Here is a 25,321-nt window from a genome sequence, read left to right as displayed (position 1 = left end):
TACGATCAAGGTGACACAGGGCTCAAGCCACGATCCACCTTCACCCCCATGAACAACACACTCCCCATCGAACTTCTGACCTTCGAAAAGGCGGTTATGAAGGATCTCGAAGCCCTTGACCCAATGCAGAAAACGAGTCTTCCAAAATGTTTCAAACGAAGAACGACAAGCACTTCGTGAATTAAGCAACAACAGAGAAGTGGTCATAAAACCAGCGGATAAGGGGGGGGCAACTGTGTTACTGAACAGAGAACAATATGACAGAGAGTGCACGAGGTTATTCCAAGACAAAAGAAACTATGAGATCCTACCGACAAACCCCACGGAGAGAATAACAATTAAAATCAAAACAATGGTAGAAGAGGCATTGTCCCATAACTGGATCACCAACAAAGAAGGGGAGTTTCTATGTCAAAAGAACCCTAGAACCCCCTACTTATACATCTTACCAAAGATTCATAAGGACCTGGAGAACCCCCCGGGCAGACCCATCGTATCGGGGATTGGGTCGGTCCTTGAACCAGTCTCTAGATTTGCGGACGCATTTCTAAGACCCATGGTACAAAGAACATCGACTTACCTTAAAGACACCAAGGATGTGCTAAATCTACTCGAGGAAGTGTCATTCGATCCTAACACACAGCTGTTAATCAGCTGTGATGTAGAAAGTTTGTACACCAGCTTGCCCCACAATGAAACGCTGGCAATTATCGAAGATGTTCTCTTCGCAGATGACTGGGAGTACCAAACCCCACGAAATGTAGTGATGGAGTGCTGTTCATTGGACTAAAGGAGAACTTTTTTGAACACAACGGCACCCTATACCTTCAAAAACATGGGACCAGCATGGGAAGCACATTTGCTCCTAGCATAGCTGGTCTCTATGTTCACCACCTTGAGGAATCAAAGATACTGAATACCAGCAACCCATTCCGAACAAAGATCTTGACCTGGAAGAGGTACATCGATGATATCCTCATCATCTGGGATGGAGATGACAAGACTGCCCAGCAGTTCCTCACGTGGCTAAACTATCAAGACGAGTTCCTCAAATTCACCAGTGTCACTACCAATAACAACCTGGTATTTCTTGACTTGAATATTTTTCCCAAACATGGCAGACTAATGACAACGACACACTTTAAGAGCACCTCAAAGAACTGCCTTTTGATGTACCAAAGCTTCCACCCTAGACATCTGAGGGACAATCTACCCTACGGACAGTTTCTGCGACTTCGTAGGAACTGCACTGAAATTGACAATTTCAAATCTCAGTCCAACGATCTACGGAAGAAGCTACAAAAGAGGAACTACCCTCAAAGGATCATCGATCAAGCATACAAAAGAGCCAGGAACAACTGCAGAGAGAGCCTCCTTGAAGAGAAAGTGAAAAAAGTGGAACTACAGAGACCAATATGTATCACTACATATAACACTAGCTCGGATCAAGTTACCAAGATCATTAATAAGAATTGGAAGATTCTCAATAGTGGAGGTCTCGATATTCCGAAACCCATGTTTTCTCACAAAAGAGCTCAGAGTGTAAGAGACATACTGGTACACACCAGACCAAAGGAGGTCAATACCCCAGGTAACTCCAGCTTTGTACAAGGACACTACCCATGTGGTGGATGCAAGGTATGCTGCCTCACCAAAAAAAGCAAAAAACTGACCTTCAAGAATGGGACTACATGGGAGCAGAGAAGCTTCAGCAACTGCAACAGTTCCAATGTCGTCTACTTGATTACCTGCCCTTGCAATCTCGAGTACATTGGCATGACAAGCAGGGCTGTAAAGATAAGAATAGGCGAGCACAAAAGTACAATCAAGTGCAAGAAGTCAAGCACGAAATTAACCAACCACTTCCTAGAAAGTGGGCACAAACCTGAGGACATAGCCTGGACAGTGATCGAACAGATTGATAACGAGAAATACCTACTGGAAAAAGAACAAAGATGGGTTTTTCGTGTCCAGTCTAACAAGCATGGGTTGAACGATGAAATACCGTGGGGTCAGTTGTAGACCAACCCACTCCCCATTGATAGGCACAATCCCCCGTGGGCCACACACACAACCTCCGTTCACCCTCAAGAGCCCATTGATGGACATCAATGTCTGTAATTTACCTCACCACTGCCAATAAGACCATAAAGTGAAAATGAACATCTTTGCATATAATTCAAACAGCTGCCAAGTCTATCTTTCCCACAGCATAAGTCCGCAACACGGGTCAAACACCCATAAATATAACTTTCTCTTTTATATTTGCAGTAGCACTCAGCACCTTGATAATAGCCGCTACTGAGAGCCTTCACCTTGTAGACATCAAATAATTTTCCATCGAACCTGCAACATAGTCTGGTTTAATGCCACCACGAACTATCAATAGTGACAACCCAGAATCAAAAGCAGCCCGCTGTATCTTTTCATTGGTCCTTGTGTGAGTCATCCCAAAATATCAACACCAGGGTCCGATAATAAAAACAAACGAGTAGGACCATTGAGCATATTTTATAATAATAATAACTATTTCATTAGGGAAATTTGGGCAGAACGTTTATTGACAAACTAAATAGATACTGAAGAAAGACTTCCGTGTATGCACACCCTTGGTTCCATCGGTGGCGGCCATTTTAGGTCAGCGCGCTAGTCTTGCAACTAGACAACCAACGCGACACCAGCGCTCAGTGGAGCTTAAATGATTACTCGTCTCCAGACGCGAGCACTCTTCAGAGCGGCAGCACGGGTAGGAGTAAGGCAATACCCTTATGCGGATATTGTGAGTACCAGACTTTGCCAAAGGTCTCTAAACACCTGGCCCAAGAGACAGGGGATAATATGTACGTGTGTGTGTGTGTCTTGACGCTAAGGGCGTGGTTTCTTTCTTACAGATTACCGCGGTGAATACCTACCGACTGTCAGCTCATGGGGCATATCCTATGCGCCTCAGCAGTATGTATGGCAATCTATCTAACAATCTGGGTGTGCCTTATGGGGATTTTAATGACTGTTTCTAACACTATTACTGGTATTGAAATCTGATAAAATCGGGTCCCTCGTTTTTAACCCTGTGTGGTGCCGATGTGTGCATCGAGTTATGAATGTGTGTGTGAGTTGTGATGAACCCGCCCCAATTACGTGGGGCAACATAATGTTCGGCCAAAAAAACGAACGTTCAGGGGATGGCAGATTGAACCATCACTCTGTCCATAAAGTCTTAAATATATTCTTTATGAAACGGGCAAAACATGAATGACTAGTGGGACTTGTGGCGCTATTAATATGTTGTGCCTAGAGACAAATTACAGTTACAATTGGTAAAGATTTGTGCTTTCCTCTCTCCCCTTTTTCTCCCTTTTTCTTTACAGAGACCAATTTAGGTCATCTCTTTTGATACATTTTTTTGCTTCCTTTGGGCCAGCTCATGCCCTGAAGCTAAAACTAACAGTGGATTTTTACTGCTAGTTTTTAGGACGACAGGCTTATCATACTTAGAAACTGAGCTATTTCCTAGTAAGGGCCACTAGAAGGTCCTGATGAGTAAGCAGTAGGGGACTGCTTACGAAACATGTAGACCAGGTAGTAGCTATTTGCTCTACCTCAAAACCCCCTTCTTAACGTCCCCAGCTAGGGAAGTGAATACATTGTTTTTTTCCACTAGCCAGAGGATTTTTAGCTTTTTTAATTCCCACACATTATTAGGTCCCTACACTTCACTGACACCACCCACCTTGCACTATCACATAGCCTTGTCACATTATCAGTGCTCCCGCGTAGTTCGTCAGGTCGCAGCACGCCCCGCCCCGTAGAGGGACGGGAAGACCCCAATGATGAAGCATGACACTATTGGATTTTTTTAGTGTGTGAGGGGTATTTTAACAAGCACATTGTGCTCTCATCTTTACCACCTTAAGAGAGAGTTAATTATTTCACCACCCACAAAAACAAAAATATAAAAATGTTAAATCACTACACATTGATAGAATCTCTTTGTTTATGCATATCGGATTGGAGGGTGATTCTGTCAATACCTCTTCACTTTCTCTATTGTTTTGGAAAGGTTTTGTAAGGATCCAACAGGGTGGTAATGTTAAGGGGGATCCAAATATTTTTGGTTTATTAAAATAATTGACAATATTTCATGGATCTTCACGTAATTTGGCGGTAGTTTAGCATTGATAGCTTACTCAGGTATTCTCAATTTTTTGCATGTCCATCAAGGAAAGAAGCACATTTAAAGGCGGGGATCAAAGATATGCTCATTTGCAAATACATTTAGCATTGTTGCAGAATTGAGGAGTCTGCACAAACATTAGCACATCCATAGGTGGGACACTGTTGGAAGAATCTGTACAAAATTCAGCAGATAGAAGGTTTAGCTTTCTGTTTGTGTGTCAGGTTTTGAGAAGATCTGTGTAAAACGCTCAAAGTAAATCGGGCACAATAAAAGATTCATTCATTAATACCTTTGTCACAGTTTGATGAATCTGCTTGAATTTGGCAGGCTGGAAGCAAATGAACTGGGGTTCATTCAGATCAGATAGTGGGGGCAAGGTTAAAAGGGAGAGTTATGGAGTCTGGTTTTCTAATAATGTTGGCATCATTTGCGGTATCCAGGTGACATTTGGCAGACAGCATGTTGAGTTTGCTCTTCGTAGTTCGAATTTCATGACGATGATCTGCCAAGGGGAGTCACAGTTCAAAGGGGAGTCAAAATGTGCTAATTTCCTAATAATTCTGGTGACGTTTGATGAATCTGCACTAATATTGGCAGATCCGCTGGTGGACCAAATTTCGAGGGAGGACAACAAATTTAATTTGCTAATAACTTTGATATTGTTTAGTGAAACTGGTGAAGTTTAGGAGGCAGTTAGAAGGTTTAACCTAGTGTGAGGATATCAAGTTTCATCTTGGTCTGACGATGAGTCATCTCAGATGTCATATAAAATCCCACACACCATCCTTCCTATGTCAACACAGCCATCACAAATCTCTACACAATCCACCTCTCACATGTACACCCTCTTATGCCGTCTCACTCACCATCATAAGGCGACACATCTAAAATTAAACTTCCAAACCACAATCAAATAACTCATGAACATGTGGCTTTGGAAAAAGTACCTATGGAATTCCCAGAAACGCACAGTTGAAAGAACGTCTTCCGTCATGAATGAATTCATTTTTCCCTTTCCATTGCAAAAAAACGTAAGATATTTGCTGAAAAACATAGTTCTAGTGATGTTATAGTTCAACTGCAAAACCTTATATTTCCTGAATTTCTCCAGTCATCTTACAATACGATATCAAAATTTGTGCATCCACCGTGCACTGCTTATGATCTTATAAAAGGCATCACTGATGAAATCTCAAATCATGTTTTATGACATCACTGACAATTTTCCGAAAAACTATGGTCCTTTTGGTAGCAGTAATATTTACACTCTACACTCATGTCATGAAAAAATACATAAAACCAAACAATGTTTAGCAAAACATAATACATAAAAAACAACAGTGTGTGTACAATAAATAACAGTGGCGGCCGACGGGCTCCACGGGCAGTGCATCTCAAAAGTGGAGATGTCTATGTGAGTTAACCCGGGTGGACGCCATCACCATTAATATTATACATGGGACTCCAGCAAATCATTTTGCAGTTCTAACCAAGTCATCAGCAGTCACTCAACATACAGATCATACCCCTCTCAGTTACTGTTATGTGTTTGCATCCCTCCCTTTGGGAATTACTGTTCATAAGTTTTGGATGCTGTAATCTGTGTTTTGTACTCTTTACTGCGTCGGGCAAATTATAATTTATGTCCTGATGATGATCCTGGACTTTCAGTAGGATTGAAACGCAGTCGATAGACTGCACTATAATAATCATTAGGAATAGGCGGGCTGTTAAGATCGTGACTCACTCTTTCACAGTTAGCCATCTCCCCCTGAGCCCTGAACAAATTTTTCTCTGCTTAGCTGTCGTTTATTTTACATACAATGTTATTGTTTTTTATATTGTGGTTTGTTAAACATTCTTTGGTTATATGTATTTTTTCATGATATGAGTGTAGATATTACTGCTACCATAGGGGCTATTGTTCGTTGAAAAATACTTATTACCCCAGATCCCAATGGATCACAGGGTTTACCTTGCTCTTTAAAATCAACATCATTGACAACAGCGCATACAACATCACCAGTGACATCTGATGGCCAAGAACTTGGGTTGAAGTTCTGTACTATAGCTGAAGATTTTCAGAGGTTTTACGGTATTGCAAGTGAGTCATCCCATCACTTTGGCTGTGTTTCAGTGTATATAGAAGTACTATTTGATGGCTCACATTTTGCTGTTATGGTAGCTAAGTAAGCTGACAGGTATAAGGGTGTGCCAGAATTGTCAGAATCAACCACACTGGCTCCCGAGGGGTTTGCATGGACCCAGACTCAGTAACCGTGGATAGGGATTTACTTTGTTTACTGTTATTATCAGTTTAGCTTCCATAGCTATGCCAAAATGTATTCCATTTCAGTAAGCCTATATGAAAACACACATTATCTTGCCCCCAATGTCTAGATTTTGTTTATTATGCCGACTTGTCTGCAAATGTGTAATCAATTGAATACTTGATCTATATTAACTATTCATTCTACATATATTAAACACTTAAAATATTTCAAATATCGATAACAAGTCTTTATTTGAATTAAAATAGAACATTTAATTTAGCGTATTTGGACAATGTCAACTTTGCCTGCTTGCTCAAGTCATTATACGCCGAAAGAAAATGTTGTGTGAGTCACCTGTCTTATAGCTCTCTCTTGCTCCATCTCTCGGTTCTCTATGTAAATATACAAGTTATTAAGAGGGAGCAGTTATACCTGCCTGTCTCTTCGGCAGTGCTTAATTTGTAATAAAATAAATGCCTGTGCCCCTGTCAGGAGGTCACTCAAGCTGTCACCACCCTGTGCCCCTGCCAAAACAAAACTATTAATCATCACACTCCTAAAAGTGTGACAAGTCAGACTATACCAGGCCCTGTAGGGATCTCTTGGGCGGCAGGTATTAATAATGTTTAATGTCTAATTATGAATACACATCTGTTGTTGTGCTTATCTCTAAATTATTAACACACTACAGGGGCTATCCAACAACCCTGAACCAGGGACGACTGATTATAGCACCTAACAGATGGTTCAGGTGAACAATTATCACATAAACAAATTACAGAAAAGAAAGAAGAAGCCTAAATACACACATAAATGAATTTACAAAAGCAGTTAGAATTGATTATGCATGTATTTCATTTTTTTAAAACAGTCCAAGGAACAAAAACGCTCAAGAAAAATGTTGGCAGAACAAAAAACACAATTCACATGCCAAACACGTGGCTAACGAACAAACATTATGTATACAAAGGAACAGCAAAGACAAAATATTGTGTCCTTCTCAAATTATGGCCACAAAAAGGCGTCAACGGCGTTTCAACCGCTGGGTTACTATGCGGTCATCATCAGGACAAAAGGTAACTTGAGCGACAAAATTGCTGTGTACAATAAAAATATAAATATCTGTCAGTTACATATTAGGGAATAGGCTTCTTCAAAGGAAAAGACTAGAGGGAAAGAACCACCAAGTGAAAGATGGAGTATAGGAAAACAAGGGAGCTACCACCACACCAATCGTGATTCCAGCAACCAAGAGATTTAAAAAAAAAAAAGAGGGATAAAATCACCTTAATGTATAGTCAGCCAATCAAAAAATTGGAATGGCACTAGAACGGATATCCAGACTCTGTGAATGAGATATATGCATACTCAATAAACATGTACACAAACTGTGGCAAAAGGAATTTTTAGAAAAATTTACTCCACAACTTACTTAGGGAATTCGTTAAGAGAAGCAAAAATGTGCTGGTAGGCGTCTCAATACTGCCTCCAGGTATCCTCAAACCGGCAGATACGGAAAGTAGCATATGTACATTGTGCTCACCCACATGTCCAATTAAATTGGCTGAAAAACGAAACAAGAAGAGGGAAGTGAAATGCCTAGTCCTGTGCCATATTTGACACAATTTTAAACACAATGGCGAAGGACATAACGTGATCATTCCTATGGTCATTGGATCAGCTTACCCAAGGAGTATATGAACCTCCTTCTAAGGGGCAGCGCCAATCATAAAGATGACACGCATACCCCATGTTTAAAAATAGCAAAGATGAATTAACCCAAAAGTAGAGAATCAAATATGCGCGAATAACGCGCAAATGCACAACCATCAATGGCAAAATCCAGGTGTCAGTTATTTAAACAATTGACATATAAAGATTCACTGGTGGGGACTTAAAACGGTGTTGCATGTTCACCCACATGTCCAATTAAATTGGTTGAAGGGTGAATGAATTGCCTAATCTTGTGCCACATTTGACACCAATAGAAACACACAATGTCGAAAGACATAAAGTGCTCAGCCATAAGGACATTGAAACAACATGCCCAGGGAATATATAGAGGTCTAAACCTACTGCTAAGGTACCGTGCCAATCATAACGATGACGCGTATACCCCATGTTTACAATTAGTTAACAAAGATGAATTAACCCAAAAAGAGAGTCAAACAAGCGCGAACTGCGCGCAAAACGTACATCCATCAGTTGTAATGGGTCTGGGATCTGTTGACTGGGTGTGAGTGTTTCATTGGTTCAGATGCTCCGTCCATCACCACCCCTTTTGTACCACTTTGTTTGCCATAAGTTGGCAGGGTATGCTCAGACGTAAGTCCCTTGCTCATTTTGCCATTGAATTCAAGTAAGCCGGGCTGAAGACGGCTGAAATGCCAGAAACCGGTCCTCGGAAGCTTGTTTCCGGTCCAGGGAAGGCGTGGCTTGGCAGTTCGGGCTGGACTGTTCCCATGAGGCACAGGGACAGACTGATTTGCATATGGCTATGTCTGAACTGGGGTGGCAGAGTGGGCTAAAGAACAGTGATGGATTAAACCCAGATCTGTTGACTGGGTGTGAGTGTTTGATTGGTTCAGATGCTCCGTCCATCACCACCCCCTTTTGTACCACTGTACATATTTGAGCATTATACATTGTGGTGTACATTTGTACCCTAACCAATGAAAATAAATAGTAGAATACAAATATTTTACTTTTTTTTTAAGCCAACATCTACATTAATTTTAGAAGTAATATGCCAGGTTCTGCAATAAGGTATTCTGCAATAAGGTGTGGATAATGGTTAGTTTTATAGATTTGATCGAGCAATTTTGGTAAGGCTGGGTGTACCAGGCCATGTCACGTTTTGTCAAAAGCCTGGTTGTATTTCTGTTTTCTATAAAAAAAGACTCCCCATGGAATGTTGGAAAATCGTCATTGCCCCATGAAGTGTTATTGTCCCGTTTCAACCCTGTCGGATTTTAGGGTTTACTTAGGACAGGAAATTGGGTTGGGGAGAAGAGGTATATGGGACATTGACAGCTTATTTCTTTGAATAGTGTGTCTTTAGTGAAAAAACACAAATATGCATACCTTTGTATCAGTAACAACAAAAGGAGTTGGCTGAGTAATGCAAATAAAACCTTGATTAAGAGGATCACAGAAAAAAAGATTTTGAGTAGATTGCACCTAAAAGTATTTCATTTAAAAGGCAGAAGATATATTGTGCTTGTTGTGTGCAATTATAAAAATCATGGAGGTGCCATTAGTTCGCAAACAATCGATGTAGAACTTTCAACTGTTGAAAGGTAACAGACAATATATGAGTCACTCATGTCAGATGAAGTCAAAGGTTCCTTAAAAGCTTTCAGATTGCAGCCAAAAAGGAATAAACTTTATTTGAAAAACGGTTTGCTCTCGAGGTACGAAACCGATTGGGAGAGCTGGCGACTCGCCAGTCAAGTGAGGCTCAAGGCGCGGATGAGCCATGTCTTCTTAGATAAGCCTGTCTTTGGCTCGGGGTTTGGTTGGGGTACCTCAGTTCCTGGTTGGGGTATCTGCAATTGGAAACCACAGTCAGCAGGAGGAATAATTTGACCCAATTACATCAAACGAAGGAATGGTGTAATCACTATAATATGATAGGAACTGTAGGTCTGAAAATTGAATTAAGAGTTCTGTGAGGATTGAATCCTGGGTTAAACATGGATTTAGGTGGCCAGTTTTACCGATGAGTATAGGGAGTAAATGTAAAAAGGAAATGAATGCCAATTAGCTGTTTTGATCTCTGAGATCTTGTTTAGCCATATAAGACGAGTGTCAAATCTTAGAATTAGGCTTGCTCCTTTTCGCAGCAGTAGGTCTTCGAGATTGCCCACTCTCGGATTCTTAGTGATCACAATCGAGGCAGTCCATTTTATTTCACTTACTTTATGAGAGTGCTCTATAAAATGGTTCACCAAAGTCGTGTTAATGTTTTATAAAGGATTCTAGACTTATGATGAGTTATGCATTTCCAAATTTTTGGGTTGTTTTTACTGATGTATAATGTGTCACACAGGCATAGTATCCCATATACTACCATTTTTATTTTACGATTTGAGAATTATGAATGTGTGCTGCCTTCTACTATTTGTTCACAAGTAGAGCATTCTCTACATTTAAGGTGTTCTTGCAGTGGTTGGGGATTCCAGTTGTTCCCCTAAGGAGTTTTTGTCATTAATTCCATCATTGTATGGGCTTACACCAGATGGTATTTTAGACTCCAATCTTTTTTTAAAGCAAATATCAGTATGTCTGATTTACAGTTTAAAGTTGACAGAAAATGCTAGTTCTAGTTGATGATTCATTTTAAAATCACTGTGTTCGAGCAAAATGTTGACAAATAATCTTGTCTGTCTCTTTATTGTGTCTTCTTTCCAGAAGAGTGTTCTGCAGTGTAACAAGTGCTCTTTCAAGGGAATTTTTTATCAGCTTTTTCGCAAGGGCTTTGCTAAATTAGTTTTTGTAGATCATTGGCCAGTGTGGTGGAAATTATTGTCTGTGCAGTTAGGATTAATTCTAAGGAACTATATCAGAGATTGTCCCTCAGACTTCTGGGAAAGAAGCTATCTATCGTAGCTTAAAGCATGTTTTTTGTCTGTTGTTTGTTTTAATAAGGAAATGCCCAGTGTGTTTTCTGTTTCATAATTCAGGGTGTCCTAAAAGTTTATAGAGGTCTTGTTTTTTGACATGTTGAATTGAATGTCTTGTGAACCATTGTTCAGCCAATCACAAATGTGGTTTAAGTTTGTCTTGGTACCCGTCTATATGCAAATGACATATATCTTACCCACAGGGATAGGTTATCTTTGAATAGAATTTTATATACACATATTTCGCTTCAAACTGTGCTGTGAATAAAATTGCTGTCTCCAGTGCAAAAGAACAACCCATAGTGGTGCCTTTGATAAATATTTCTTCAATGAAAAGAAATAAACTATTTTTCAATGTAATTGTTGCTATAGAGGAGGACATTTGGTAGCACACAGTGTGGTCACTACCTTCGATGTACTGTTCTATTACCTTCAAGGCTTTGTCCTGTGGTATACTTGTTTATAATGACACTTTATTGAATGTGGCTAGCCATTGTGTATTTTTACTTTAATAATGAATTCCAGTGTATCTTGGATATATGACTGCATTGCTGGTGTAAAGGTTCAAAGGAAAGTATCTACGTATTTGGATATTGATTCAAAAACTGTTTGGCAACCTGAGATCAGTCTTCTGGGTGGCGTTTGAACCTCTTTATAGATTTCTGGAAGGAGATATAGAACTGGGGTACAAGGAGAATTATTTCACAAAACTTGCAACTCCTCTGGGCCAATGAAACTTTCATCAAATTCACTTAAGTATCTTGAATAAATCCTCTTAGATTTCCTTAGTGATATCTGTTGTTAGTTTCTGATAGTGAATGAATGGCTTTATTTCGATATATAAAATATCATAAAAGCAGAGATACAGCATGTTAAAAACAGTAAAAGCAATCACATTCTATTTGTACAGTAAAAATACGTAAGAGCAGATAATACAAGCATTAGACAGCCAAGGATAGCCTATTCAAACGAATTAACCATAACCATTTTAAAAATGTGGACACCCCGCAAGCAACTGAAGTGCGTGTGTCAGATTTTAATATGCGGAGCGCCTCTCTGTGCTGCCGGGTGCCTAGTAGTCTACATAGAGGTTTAAGCTATCTCCGCCTCGGCAATGCATATGCTGGGCACTCAAAGAAAATGTGAGCGACCGATTCAATGCGAGTTGGGCAGGTCATACAAAAAGGGGAGGACAAGTGGGATGATTGCCAATGGGCAGTGAATTAGCCTATGGGTAATGTCCCCACTCTGAATTTGAAATACAGAGCTCTATCTGTTGAATTAGAAATGGTGTCGAGATAGGGTTCATATGCCACCACATCCTTCTTTCTCAGAAATTCATCGGTGGATTTACAATGATTCGGATCAGTGGAGTTTTTACAGTGAACCCAACTCCAATAGAGTTTCTTTAGAGCAGCTTTGGGGAGGGCGGTCCTGGCTTCCCACGCATCCCCAAGGCACCTAGCAGCCATTTGACAACCCTCAGCCACTTGATCTTGGACCAGCCCTCCAAAGACATGACCTCATCCAAGGCCTCTGCATATCAGATCAACTCGGGCACACGCCGCAGACGCGCCCAAAGCAATAGAGGGCGAATTCGGGCTTGGTCCCTGATCGATCTGCAACCCAAATCCATTAACACGGGTACTAATGGGGTACTCTGCGGAAGAGCCATCAGATCTTTCAAAAATTTCCTCTCTGATCTGGCTAGCACATCAAGGTTATCCATACCCCACAATTCCGCCCCGTACAAGGCGGCACTAACCCCTCTAGCTTTATAGATCTCCAAAACTGGGGCAATGGGCTTGAGTGTAGAGGAACGTTGCTCCTTAAGTAGTACACCGCCCACCCTTTTGTGGCTCAATAGCATCTTTTGGATGTGCGAGTTCCAGTGCATTGAGTCCAGGAGACGGATGCCTAAGTAATCGAATTCAGACACCCTCTCCAGGGGCACGGAATTCAGCACCGGGGGGCGGCCCATTTTTTTGGGCGGGTTCAAAACCAGGAACTTTGTTTTGTTGGAGTTAATTATCAAGCCCCGTTGTGAGCAGAACTCCTGGTAGCTATTTAGGAGACTCTGCAAGCCCACAGGAGTCTTGGAGATAAGCAGGGTATCCTCCGCAAAGAGCAAAGTGGGGATGCGCTTGCCCGCCAGGGAGGGTGCATCTGCAGGGTGTTTGAGCAGGTGCTCCACCACTCCGTTCACATGGAGTGAGAAAAGAGTGGGGGCAAGCACACATCCATGACGGACACCCCTTTCAACCGGGATCCTATCAGTTTTTTTGCCGCGCATGCCCCACCGCACTTGTGCGAAATTATCAGCATGAAGCCTGACTAAGAGGGACAGGATATACGGGGGCAACCCCATCTCAGACAGGACTCTCCACAACCCCTCCCGTGGTACTAGGTCAAAGGCAGTCTTCAGATCTATAAAGGCCAGGTAAAGACTGCCTTTGCCCAGCACCACCACCTTCCAGTAGAGAAGAACCAGTCTGAAGGCCTGTTCTATAGTCCCTGTCCCCAAGCGAAATCCGGCCTGGAGGTCCGATAAGATGTCATTCTCATCTATCCACTGGAGAACCCTTCCCAGAATTACTTTGCCAGCTACCTTTTGGGTTGTGTCAATTAGACTTATGGGCCTGTAGTTGGCTGGGTCGTCTCGACACCCCCTCTTAAATATCGGGACGACTTCCGCCCCTTTCAAGGATTCTGGGACAGGTGCACCGTTGTTAATAGCGTTTAGCACGGATGAGATCAGCTTCCCCCAACCCCTTTTGTTGGCACGCAATAGGTCGCCCGGTATCCCATCAGGTCCGGCTGCTTTGAGGGGCACCAGCGATTTTATTGCGCTTTCAACCTCTCTTGGGGTAAACAGGTCGCCCAATAGGTCCCCCGGGCAATGGGAAAACGAGAGGCTACTATTGTTAGGCACCTGTGTGTTCCCCCCCGTACAAGAATAGAGGGATAGGAAGTGGTTGTACCAATCATGGGCTGGAATATTGCACGTAATGAGGGTACAATCTGGACGGTTCCTTGACCGTATCAAATTCCAGAACCCTCTCGCATCTCTACCTTTGCTTGCTTCCATTAAGTCAATCCAATACCTGTCTTTCCCATTCTTTCTTTGCTGCATTGGTGGTCTGTTTGTACTCCTTCCTAGCAAGCCTAATCTCCACCAGGGATTTACCTTTGACAGCTGAGATCAAGGCAGATTTAGTCTCCCTACATTTCTTAGTAAACCAACCTAGTTGGTTCTTGGTGCTATTTGCACCACCCGCTGTGCAGTTCCTATTTTGAAGCATAAAAAAATTGCCCAAGGCCTTGGTTGTATTACAGAAAAGGCCTGAGACTTCGCTATTCGTCAAGGTGGAGAAATCTAGAGTGGACAGAAAAGCTACTAGAATTGCCCCCATAGCCATCATTTTCTCCTCATCCATAGCTACTTTGTTCCACTTGAGCCACCTCCCACAATTGGAGGTACGCACTTCTGGAGTAGAAGCCAAATTTAGCTGTGGTTGCACTCCCTGGACCCCACCCCACAAGGGGAGCAGAGCTAAAGAAAGAGGGTTATGATCGCTATCGACTGATGGGAGGACTACCATATCGTGCAGAGAAGACCAGAGCCCAAAGTCGAGGAGAATGTAATCTATTCTCGACGTATGAGTTGGCCTGTTATAGGGGATATATTTTCTGATAGTACGCTTGGTCATATACTTGGTGGTGCCATCCTCGAAGGTACATCTCACCTTCTTTGTTTTGCTGACTTTATGACCTTCTCTTTCTTATGTTTCATATTTGCTTTAATATTATAGATGAGGTTTGTAGCATTCTGTTTTTGTCTCTATTTAAATGATGGCAGAAAAAACATTTTCTCAAAAATGAGTTATTCATTAGCATCTCAATTGTTAAGGGAAGGAAAGTAGATTTGTTTTGGAGTCCAGATATTTTGATCCCTCCATTAGTATACTTAGTATAAAAGAAAACTTTGAGGCAAATGTTTTTAAATGGTTCCCAACCTTCACTTTTTAGTAAAACAAAATATGTCCAAGGTAATAGGAGGAAAGAAAGTCCTTTAGTCAAGACATCTACTTGGTCTTTTGATAGTGGTAGTTTGGAGAGATAATAATTTCCGCAAATTTTGACTCCAAGCCTCTTGCACTGCCTATAGGTCCCTTGGATGTAAGTGGTATTGGAACTAAAACAATCAGATGGTTTGCTTCCTTCTTGAAAAACCATTCTCAGTTGTATCATTGTCACCCTTTCTTTCTTCCAGCACACCGTTGAAGTGCAGTGTTCTGCAGGACTGTTCATTAAACTCAACTCTATTCAAGATCTATTGAAATCCTCTGTCTGCTTAATTGAAGCCTTTGTTTTTTTAATGATATTATATCTAGATAATGCTCAAATATTTCTAAAATGAGATGACAACTTGGGTATTACTCACCTGAATTTTTGCAGATATCAAATGTCTAAAATTGGTTGCTAAATGGATAAACTCCATTTATTTATTATCGAAACTCAGACACAAATAAGTTTCTTGTGATTAAGTGTTAACATTCAGCTTTGTGCTTCAATCTGCTGAACTGGTGCATAATCTTGGCTTCTTGCTTGATCAAAATTTGACATTAATACCTCGAGTGACCCAGGTTTCATCTACATGTTGTTTCTATCTAAAATCTTGAAAAAGTTCTTCCTTTGCTCGTGTCTGATTGTTGATTTGCATTTATCCCTTCATTAATTGGGTCATGCTTGTATTACTGAAACTCACTGTATCTTAGATTGTCTGAATATTTGTTTCGGCACGTACACCCGACTCAAAATTTAAAAACCTTTCTCCTTTGCTCAATCTCCATTCCAAGTTAAGTTAGAGAGCTATATGGACTCCAAATGACCAAGTAAACCTTTTTTGGAAACTATAGGCCTTATTACGAGTTTGGCGGTCCTCATTCGACACCACCACCTCACTGTCTGCTGGAGACCCTCCAAAGCTGTGATGCGCCCGCATGCTGGGTTATGAGTTTAATCCAGGTCGGGCAGGCTGTGCTGAGACGTTCTTATAGCAGTCATCTGTTAGGTTCACAGGACAGCCTAACATGCAGACCACCAATGTGAGATCAGCTGCTGCACATTCCTGCATGGTGTGGCATGCACCATTTCATGCATGCCACACCATGCAGGAAAAGGGATGCAATTCCGGGGGGGGGGGCACAACATGTACCCCCCTGCATGCACCCCCAGGCCCAGGAGCGTCAGGGAGCCTTGTTAGTTGCCTCTCTGCCACACTTCTCATGGCAGGCTCACCTCCATGAAAAAGGCGGTGGACAGGCTACTCCTAATATGCTAAGCAGTGCTGCAGTGGCACTGCTGAGCATATTAGAGCCCCTGACCGATGTGCGACCACTGCAGGTTCCTGGATCCCCGGCAGATGCACCAATCCTGTGGCGTTCTGACCGCCACACTCCTAATACTGCAGGTGGGCCCACCGCAAGTACGCTGGTCCTATGGACCCCCGTACTCACAATAAGGTCCTCAGTGTTCTTGTCATAAATTCCTTTATCACAATGTCTCCTTACAGACCTTCCATAGCTTTGAGTTTACCTCTGCCCATTAGTTACCGGTCCCTAAGGTCATGAAGGTGCATCAGTGAGCAAGAGCGTTTCCTGTTTTAGCTGCTAACCATTGGAAACATCTACTGGATCAGCTTAAAGCAACCACCAACTATTTACAATGTTCTAATTCTTAGAGTCTCTATGTTGACTGTACTGCAGATCATCAGCTTTCTTTGCTTATGAACAATAAAAAAATTAGCCATTCTCTAAGTAAGAACATCTGGTAAACCAATTTGCAGTGCAGGATAATATTCTATATATAAAATGACTACCAATTATGAGCATAGAAAGTTTAGCCGTAAAGTAGAATTACTTTCAAAGTGACAGCCTATCTGGTCTTCCTATCATGCAAGGATTTTCATGACATGTGAGTAATTGGGGACACCATGTTTACCTTGCCATGAAAGTGTCTCATTATTCCCATGGTGGCCTTTCAGACTGGCAGACTTCTTGGAGAACCAGTAAACCTAGAGTGAGTGCTGTTCTGCTACCACCTCCCGGGGTAGGCTAAATAGAGAGTTATACTGCCACGGAGTTGATGAGAATGTGATGTTTCTTGTCTAATTCTTCGATACTGCCCTCCTCTAAATCACGTAATATGTTTCTCTATGAACTATCTATAAAAGATGTTTAACTATTTTTCTTGTTTTTACAGGAGATCCAGTCTGGTCATCACAACCAAACTATACTGGGGTGGAAAGTAAGTTCTAAAATGTAAACAATTGAATTTCACTAAAAAGATTTTATTATGTTTATTGCTCAATTGAGTAATTGATTTGAGTAAATTTTTTAGTGCATATTGTGACTTTTATCATGTTTTAACCAGAGAAGGTGGAAGGCTCTGCTTATAATGGCAGAATCTGAGGATGGATGCTTTCTCCTTGAACCATGCCCCAAGCCCACCCTGCCATGACCACCTACCACTTTATTTGCTTAGCTTTTAGCCCTTCACAGCCAAAGCTGGCCAAATGGTCTATTGTTCAATCCTGTGTGCCTTCAAGGGCCCAACCACTCCTGCACCAACCTCCTGAGCTAACGCCTGCCGACGACGGCGACGCCGCCTCTTGGAGCCTTCGCAAGGTCCATGATGCCCTGCATTTCCAAGGTACTGTTTGCGGGTCTTCTTGACACCATAGCTGGCCCGCGACCTCGCAGTGGGCCTGAACTTTTGGGTTTATTTTTTCACTCCCTGGATGGAGCTACTGCCTTCAAGGACATGTCTTTTAAGTTTAGTCTTGCAAAATTCGTATCTTTATTAATGTATGTTGGATTTTTATAATTGTGGTCTTGTTTTACACAGATACACATTGGCTATTTTTTTTTAACTGGTGTTGTGTCCCTTTGTAGTGTTTTCATTATATTACTGTGTGCTGTGTACAAAGGCCTTAAACATTGCCTCTGAGATAAGCCTGGCTGATCCTGCCAAGCTACCAAGGGGGTGAGCAGGGGTTATTCTAGAAGTGTAACTCCCTTATCCTGGGTATGCGAGCCGACAACGGGAATGTCACTGTTCTAGTGCTTCTCGATATGTCGGCCGCATTTGACACGGTGAACCATCCCATATTAGTGGAAAGATTGAAGAGGATTGGAGTAAAAGGCTGGGCGTTGCAATGGCTTCAGTCCTATCTAGAAGGACGTCAGCAGGTGGTAACCTTGGCACCATTCTCCTCTGGTAAATCTTCAGTCACCCACGGGGTGCCGCGGGGATCTGCGATCAGCCCTATCTTATTTAATGTCTACATACAACCCTTGCTTTCCATCATAAAGTCATCTGGGGTCTGTTTAGTCAACTATGCCGTTGACACGCAACTGGCCTTCTCCTTGGAAGGGGACCATGCACTATCCCTGGACTCGTTCCAGCAATGCATGCGGCAGACGACTGACTGGCTCAGAAGGAACTCATTGCAATTTAACAGTGGAAAGACTGAGATAGTGTACTGCTCTGCAGGTAGGTTGTCTAGACAAATTCCATCTGACTTTAGACTTACACCAGAGGAGGCACCTTTAACCCCGGTTAGGAAGGTTCACAATCTGGGGGTGATGTTTGATGACAACCTCCAGATGGAATCACAGGCAAGTAAGACCGCCAGCGTCTGCTTCTCCCTAATCCGCATGCTAAGGCAAATACTCCCCTTACTACCTAAAGAGGCTCGTTCTCTGGTGGTAAGCAGCATTGTGGGAAGCAGGCTGGATTATTGCAATTCCCTATATTTGGAGGCCCCTGTATACATTTTCCAGGGACTGCAAAGAATCCAGTCAGCAGCAGCCAAATTGGCCCTTGGTAGGCCACGGAGTTCCTCCACCACCTTGGCTTTGAGAGAGCTGCACTGGCTGCCCGTTGGGGAGAGGGTCCATTTTAAAACTCTCTGTATGGTTTTTAGAGCAGTGCATGAGCTAGGCCCCGTTCCCCTTCAGGAAAGGTTTACTTGGTATCGCCCCACAAGGCAGCTCCGCTCTTCCAGTGCTTGCCTGCTGACGATTCCTCGGTTTAAACGGTCGAGGTTAGGAGGAAGGGCTTTTAGCGTGGCTGGCGCACGTTTATGGAATGAACTTCCTCAGAACCTTAGACAAGTCAACTCTCTGTTAGAGTTTTGCAGGAACCTAAAAACCTGGCTCTATCCCACGGCCTAAGCTCCGGATCCATTATCTCTCTCTGTTGCGACCTGTTCCACTCTGGTCATAGTTTATCAGTCTGAAGCGCCAGGATACCCGTAGGGTGACAGTATGCGCTATACAAGATCTAAATCAATCAATCAATTAATCAATCCTGACTAGAACAAAGGGTCCCTACTTGGACAGCGTACAAACCTGCCAATTAGAGACCCCCCATTTCTAACAGGATCTGATTAAAGATCAATGGACTCTCTGTATACCCTTGAGGGACTCAACACCATGTGATTGTCTTCTGCAGGAAGGAAAGTTAAAATAGATTCTGGCTATCTTCGTGCAAGGGCACTGAAAAGAAAGCCTGACATAAGTCAGTGACAATTAACCATTCTTCAGTACAGAGAATTTGGAAGGGCACAGTGGCGGGATTGTGTACCATGGGACAGCAAGGCACTACCATTTCATTAATCTACTTCAAATTCTGGACAATCCTATACTTGCCATTAAGCTTCTGTAAATCCATAATAGGTGAATTACATGGACTTCCAATGAACTCTCTCAGTATACCTTTCTGAAGCATGTCTTCCATCACTGGTTTTATTCCTGCAATAGTTTCTGGAGACAAGTGATAGGATGGTGTACTAGGGTAAACAGAATTTGGTTCTAATCTGATTTGAACTGGTTCACACCTTTTAAAAGTCCAATGTCTTTCTCTGTGAAATCCCAAACCTCTGCATTGATGATGTCTGTTATATCCTCAGATAACTCAAACAATGTCTATATAGGGAACATTCCTGTGTCTCTATTTTGTCTGATCATTTTAAAGTCAACATCCTCATCATGGGACTGGAACACCACCTAGTCTGGTGTGCAGTATATTGTGCAATTTAATTTATACAACAGACAGATTTACTGGGCTCGTACCACAGACCACAAATTGATGCCTTTCTTCAAACATCCCTATTTTCACTGGGACTTCTTTTGAAATTGGATTTTGCATTTGTTTATTTGTAACCCCGACTACCTGGATTATTTTCCCCAAGAAAGTACAGAAGAGTGGGTAGCTCCTGTATCAATCAGAAATGACACGTCGTGACCATAAACATTTGCATCTCCCTATGGGCCACTCTGGTCTACCTCTGAGACTGCGCCAAGTATGCCACCTTCTTCCTCTTCCATGCAGCTTCATTGGGAATTATCAGAAACAAATTCATCAGTATCGAATAAAGGAAAATGTCCTAAAACATTCTGTTTCTGATTTTGGAATTGTAGCATAGCATTCTGAATCTGAATTGTATTAAACTACAGCATTTGATTTAGATAAAACCTGTGATTCCACATTCATGTAGTAGCAGGGGACCAATTGGAGCTTTGTTCTACAAGGGGGTTTCATCTGTTGCATGGACAGTCTTGGAACTGATGTTCCTTGTGAATTCCACATCAATTCTCCAGCATTTTGGGGATTATATCGACATTCTCATTTCCAATGCCCTACCCTACGACAAATGTGACAAGCAGTAACTTTTTCATTGTGGCAATGTCCATTCAAGATCCCATATTAATGGGAGCCCCTCTACCTCTACCATGGTACATATTATTTCCACCTTTAATTCCCAAAAATCCAGTCTGTGATGCAACAACTTCCTACATCAGTCTTTGATTCCCTGCAAAAGATGGATTCTGGATAACTTTTTTTTTTTCACAACAGGTTTTTATTGATTGAATTAGGCAGAGCAAGAAATGTGGCACCCCACAGTCAGGAGAAACCACCAGACATTTTGATACAATGTACATCACAGGGCCAGAGTCCAATCAAGAGTTATAGTCAAACACGAACGATGGGAACTACCCCCCACCCTTACTCCCCGGAACTCCCACCACCCAGACTCCCTGTTACCTCCCCGTTATCCCTCCCTAACCCTGTGCACGTGTGTAGAAAGAGCATCAGTGCTTGATCGTGGTGTGGCAGATATGACGCATTTCACAGGCCCATTTAAAGGTGTGTGCCTAGGGATCCTCCTCGGGTTCCGCTGGGGGATCTAGTGGCAATTCCCTATAGTCAGCCCACCTCTTCCATATCTTGAAGTGCTTGCGGGGGCATCCTCGTGCTTCAAATATTGGTCGTTCTAGACCCATACAAAAGTCTAACCCGGCTCTCCATGCACACAGGGGGGGGGCCCTCTCGTCCTTCCAAGCGCAGGCCAGATCCCTTTTGGCCAACACTAGCCCCAATAGCAACAAATGGCGTTTATATATGTTCCCACCAACCCCTTCAAGGATGTGAAGTAGCCCTAGGCGATGAGTGCGTGGAAGGTCCCAACCCAGTACTTCAGACAGGCAGTTCCATACACCCCTCCAGAAACCAACTATTCTGGGACACGACCATACCGTATGGAGCAGTGTACCCACCGCCGCCCCACAGCGCAGACATTCCGGCGACCCAATCAGTCCTGCCTTCCACAGCCGCTCACGGGTATAGTAAGCCCTATGGAGAATTTTGAATTGGATTAATCCGAGCCGTATCGCGATGGCAGTCCCCCGCGGGGACTCCAGGGCCTCCCTCCAATCATCCTCGTCCATGGAGCCGATGTCAGCCTCCCAGGCCGTCCGTAAGGGAAGAAGGGCGGAGGAGCAGTGAGTGACCATCGTTTGGTATATACGGGACACCTTTTTATCCCCAAGGTCGCCCATGAAGACCTTCGCCTCAATTGGGCTAAATTCAGGAAGTGAGTCTAGATTGGCAATGCTGGGTGCCAGTGCATGTCTAAATTGCAGATAGCGATAAAACTGGGTCTGGGGCATGTGGAACTCTGCACTGAGCTCCAGGAACGACTTGAGCGTAGTTCCGGACATCACATGTCCCAACGACGAAATCCCGATTGTGTCCCAGCCGTCAAAGCCTGACAGCGAGGCAAGTTCGGGGAGACGTCCATTATGCCACAGCGGTGTTTCTGCAGTTAGTCTACCCCACCAGCCCATGCGACGTAACGCCTGTCGCCACACAGGGAAGACAGTTTTCGTAACCCTAGGCAAAGTCCGCCGCAGCCGGGCTGAGTAGAGGATCGTGTGGAGCGTATTGTCGCCCATTAATGCGCGATCCAGGGCGTAAGCCGGATCACTGCTGTCGCTGTACCACCAGTCATTTAGGATGAGCAGGTGGGAAGCCTGATAATAGGACAGGAGGTCCGAGGTGGCCAGTCCTCCACAATATGTATATAAGAAGCACGTACGCAGCGCCACCCTGGCAGCCCCCCCTGCCCACAGGAAGCGTCCCAAGACAGAGTTGACCTGCCGAAACCACTGGGGTGTGATGTGGTGGGGATAATTCTGCAGCTGATATAGGAGGCGCGGAAGCGCCACCATTTTAAAAATCGCGGACCTACCAAATATAGTGAGGGGCATCCGAGACCACGTTTTCACATCTGCTTGAACCCGCTCCCAAACAGGTAGTATGTTGCGTTCCCAGGCAAGGCTCACCGATTCCGACAGGAACACCCCCAGATATTTTAAACCGCCGGCAGCTACCTGCAGTCCCGATGACCAGGGGTCCGGCACAGCACCACCCCCAAGGACCCACAGGGTGGATTTGCGCAGGTTCAGGTAAAGGCCCGAGACCTCCCCAAAGACCCGCATGATTTCCAACACCCGCGGCCCCGAGCGTCGCAGTTCAGTAAGAAAGAAGAGGACATCGTCCACGTACAGCGCGATTCTATCAGAGAGGTCTCCAGTCCACACAAAGCCTCGCATCTGTGCATCTATGCGCACCCAAGCGGCCAGAGGCTCCATGGCGAGGGCGAACAAGTAAGGGGATAAGGGACATCCCTACCGGGTCCCCCGTCCAATGCGAAACGTCTCCGACACCGCCCCCGCGACTCGCACCGCAGCCGTGATGTCAGTATAGAGTAGCTTGACATATGATAGAAATATCGGGCCTAGATTGAGGCGGGGCAGGAGCGCAAAAAGGTATGTCCAGCTCACCGAATCAAAGGCTTTGTTGATATCGGCTAGCAACAAAGCCGCCTGTTCACCCGTGGCCCCCATGGCATCCACCGCAACCTGTGCACGCCGGATATTATGGCGCGTTGCCCTACGAGGCATGAAGCCAGCTTGGTCCGGGTGGACCAGGTCTGTTATGTAAGGAAGCAACCGATTCGCCAGGGCCTTTGCCAGTATTTTGGCCTCTACATTTAGTAAGGAGATGGGGCGATAGGAATCATGTCTATCCGGGGGTCTACCTGGTTTCTGAAAGACCACTACTTCGGCATGGCGCCAATCTGGGGGCAGCTTACCCCGTGCACACGCCGTCTCAAGTGCACGACGATAGTGGGATCCTAGTTGTACATGGAATTTCTTGTAAAACTCACACGGGTAGCCGCTCGGCCCGGGGGCCTTACCTACATTGAGCTGTCCCAGGGCCTCCCCCAGTTCCTCGGCCGTCAAGGGCCCTCCTGGTCTCATCTGAGACCGCCTTAGGCGGCAAATCATCTATGAATTTAGCCACTTCGTCTGCAGGTAAACGGTCACACGGGGCATATTGTGTCGTGAAGTAGCTAGCAAAGCTCGCCGCTAATTCGTTTGGGTCAGTAATAACCACCCCGTCGTCAGCAGTAAGTCCTGGCAGCTCAATGGGTTGAAGGCTGCGTTGACAAAGTCTATGGAGCAGTGTGCATGATTTATCTCCCCACTGGTATATTCTACTCCGTGTGGCCAGCCAAGCCTGTTTGGCCTCATCCATTAAGACCGACGCATATGATTGCTGCGCCTGGAGAAGCAACCGTATCACAACTTCACCTCCTCCTCCCCGACTCCGCTGCTCCAAAGTTTCTACCAGCGCGGCCGCCGCCGTTATCGTCTCCCGACGACCACGACGGGCCGCAGCACACCACGCGATGTCCACCCCCCGTATAGTGGGTTTCAAGGCCTCCCACACCACCTCTGCGTCAACGTCATCTATCAGATTTTCTCGCCAATAGTGGTCTATTGCTTCCCGAAGATGTCGGATATAGCCAGGCTGCTGGAGATGCCACGAGGACATCCTCCACCGGAAGGGTTGACGTTTTCTAAGGAGTTCCACCCTGACCGACACCGGGGAGTGATCGGACAGTCCCCTCGGTAAGATCTCTGCCGCTCTCACTCTGCATAGGCATACTCTGGGCACAAACACATAATCTAATCGTGAGAAGGAGCCATGCACAGCAGATACAAACGTGTACTTGCGCTCTGTGGGGTGCATATGTCGCCACGCATCCACCCAGCCCATTCCTTCACTCACAGCATGCAGCCTAGTGGGGGGGGAGGGGGAAGTCCAAGCATCTCCTGGCGCCTCTGACAGTCCATACACGCATCCATCACCTCGTTCCAATCCCCCCCAACCACCGCTAAGGACTCCGGGATGTCCTCCCACACTGTGAACAGCCTCTCAACCAGGGCCCACTGCAGAGGGGGAGGGGCGTATACACTCCCAAAGACCACAGGCTCTGTGTCTACCATTCCTTTGATAAAGAGATAACGACCCTGCGGGTCCACCCACTGCTTCTGATGGACGTAGGCCACCCTGCGATGACTTAAAATAACAACCCCTCTGGATCCTCTGGAAAATCCGGCGTGGAAAACCTGATGATAACCAAACCTCTGTAGACTGAGCACCTTTGATCCCATCATATGAGTTTCTTGGAGCAAGAGCACATCAGCAACCTCTCTCTTCCCCCAGCGCAAGACTGCCCCACGTTTAACCTTGTCCAGCATCCCCCTGACATTCCATGTAATTACTCGCAGGGACTCCTCAGGGAGTCTATGTATTGCATTAGCCATAATCAAGCGAGACCCACCAAGGAGGCCCTCTGCTCCAACACCACTCATTACGCACCAACGTCAGCATCCTTGTAAATAACACGTGCATTCCCCCCCACCTACCCCAGGACCCGAACACAACAAGAAAGGCAACATCCGCTTTCTCCCACACCCCCCAGCCCCCCCCTCCGTAACCTTCCCCTCCCCCACAACACCCAACCCCCCCCCCTATACCTCATG

At 44.3% G+C, this 25,321-nt stretch overlaps 1 protein-coding gene across 1 annotated transcript in view; it reads left to right on the top strand.

The window, feature by feature from the left end:
- KCNAB1 (potassium voltage-gated channel subfamily A regulatory beta subunit 1) overlaps positions 1–25,321 on the top strand; it is a 752,409-nt gene that overhangs the window by 483,443 nt on the left and 243,645 nt on the right. The window contains exon 6 of the mRNA XM_078666222.1: positions 17,340–17,384. Coding sequence (XP_078522348.1) covers positions 17,340–17,384 — 45 coding nt within the window. The remainder of the gene's footprint in view (positions 1–17,339; positions 17,385–25,321) is intronic.

This window comes from Lissotriton helveticus, chromosome 11 (genome assembly GCF_964261635.1).
Source record: "Lissotriton helveticus chromosome 11, aLisHel1.1, whole genome shotgun sequence".
In the NCBI taxonomy this organism is placed as follows: domain Eukaryota; kingdom Metazoa; phylum Chordata; class Amphibia; order Caudata; family Salamandridae; genus Lissotriton; species Lissotriton helveticus.
This window is presented reverse-complemented; position numbering and strand designations above follow the sequence as displayed.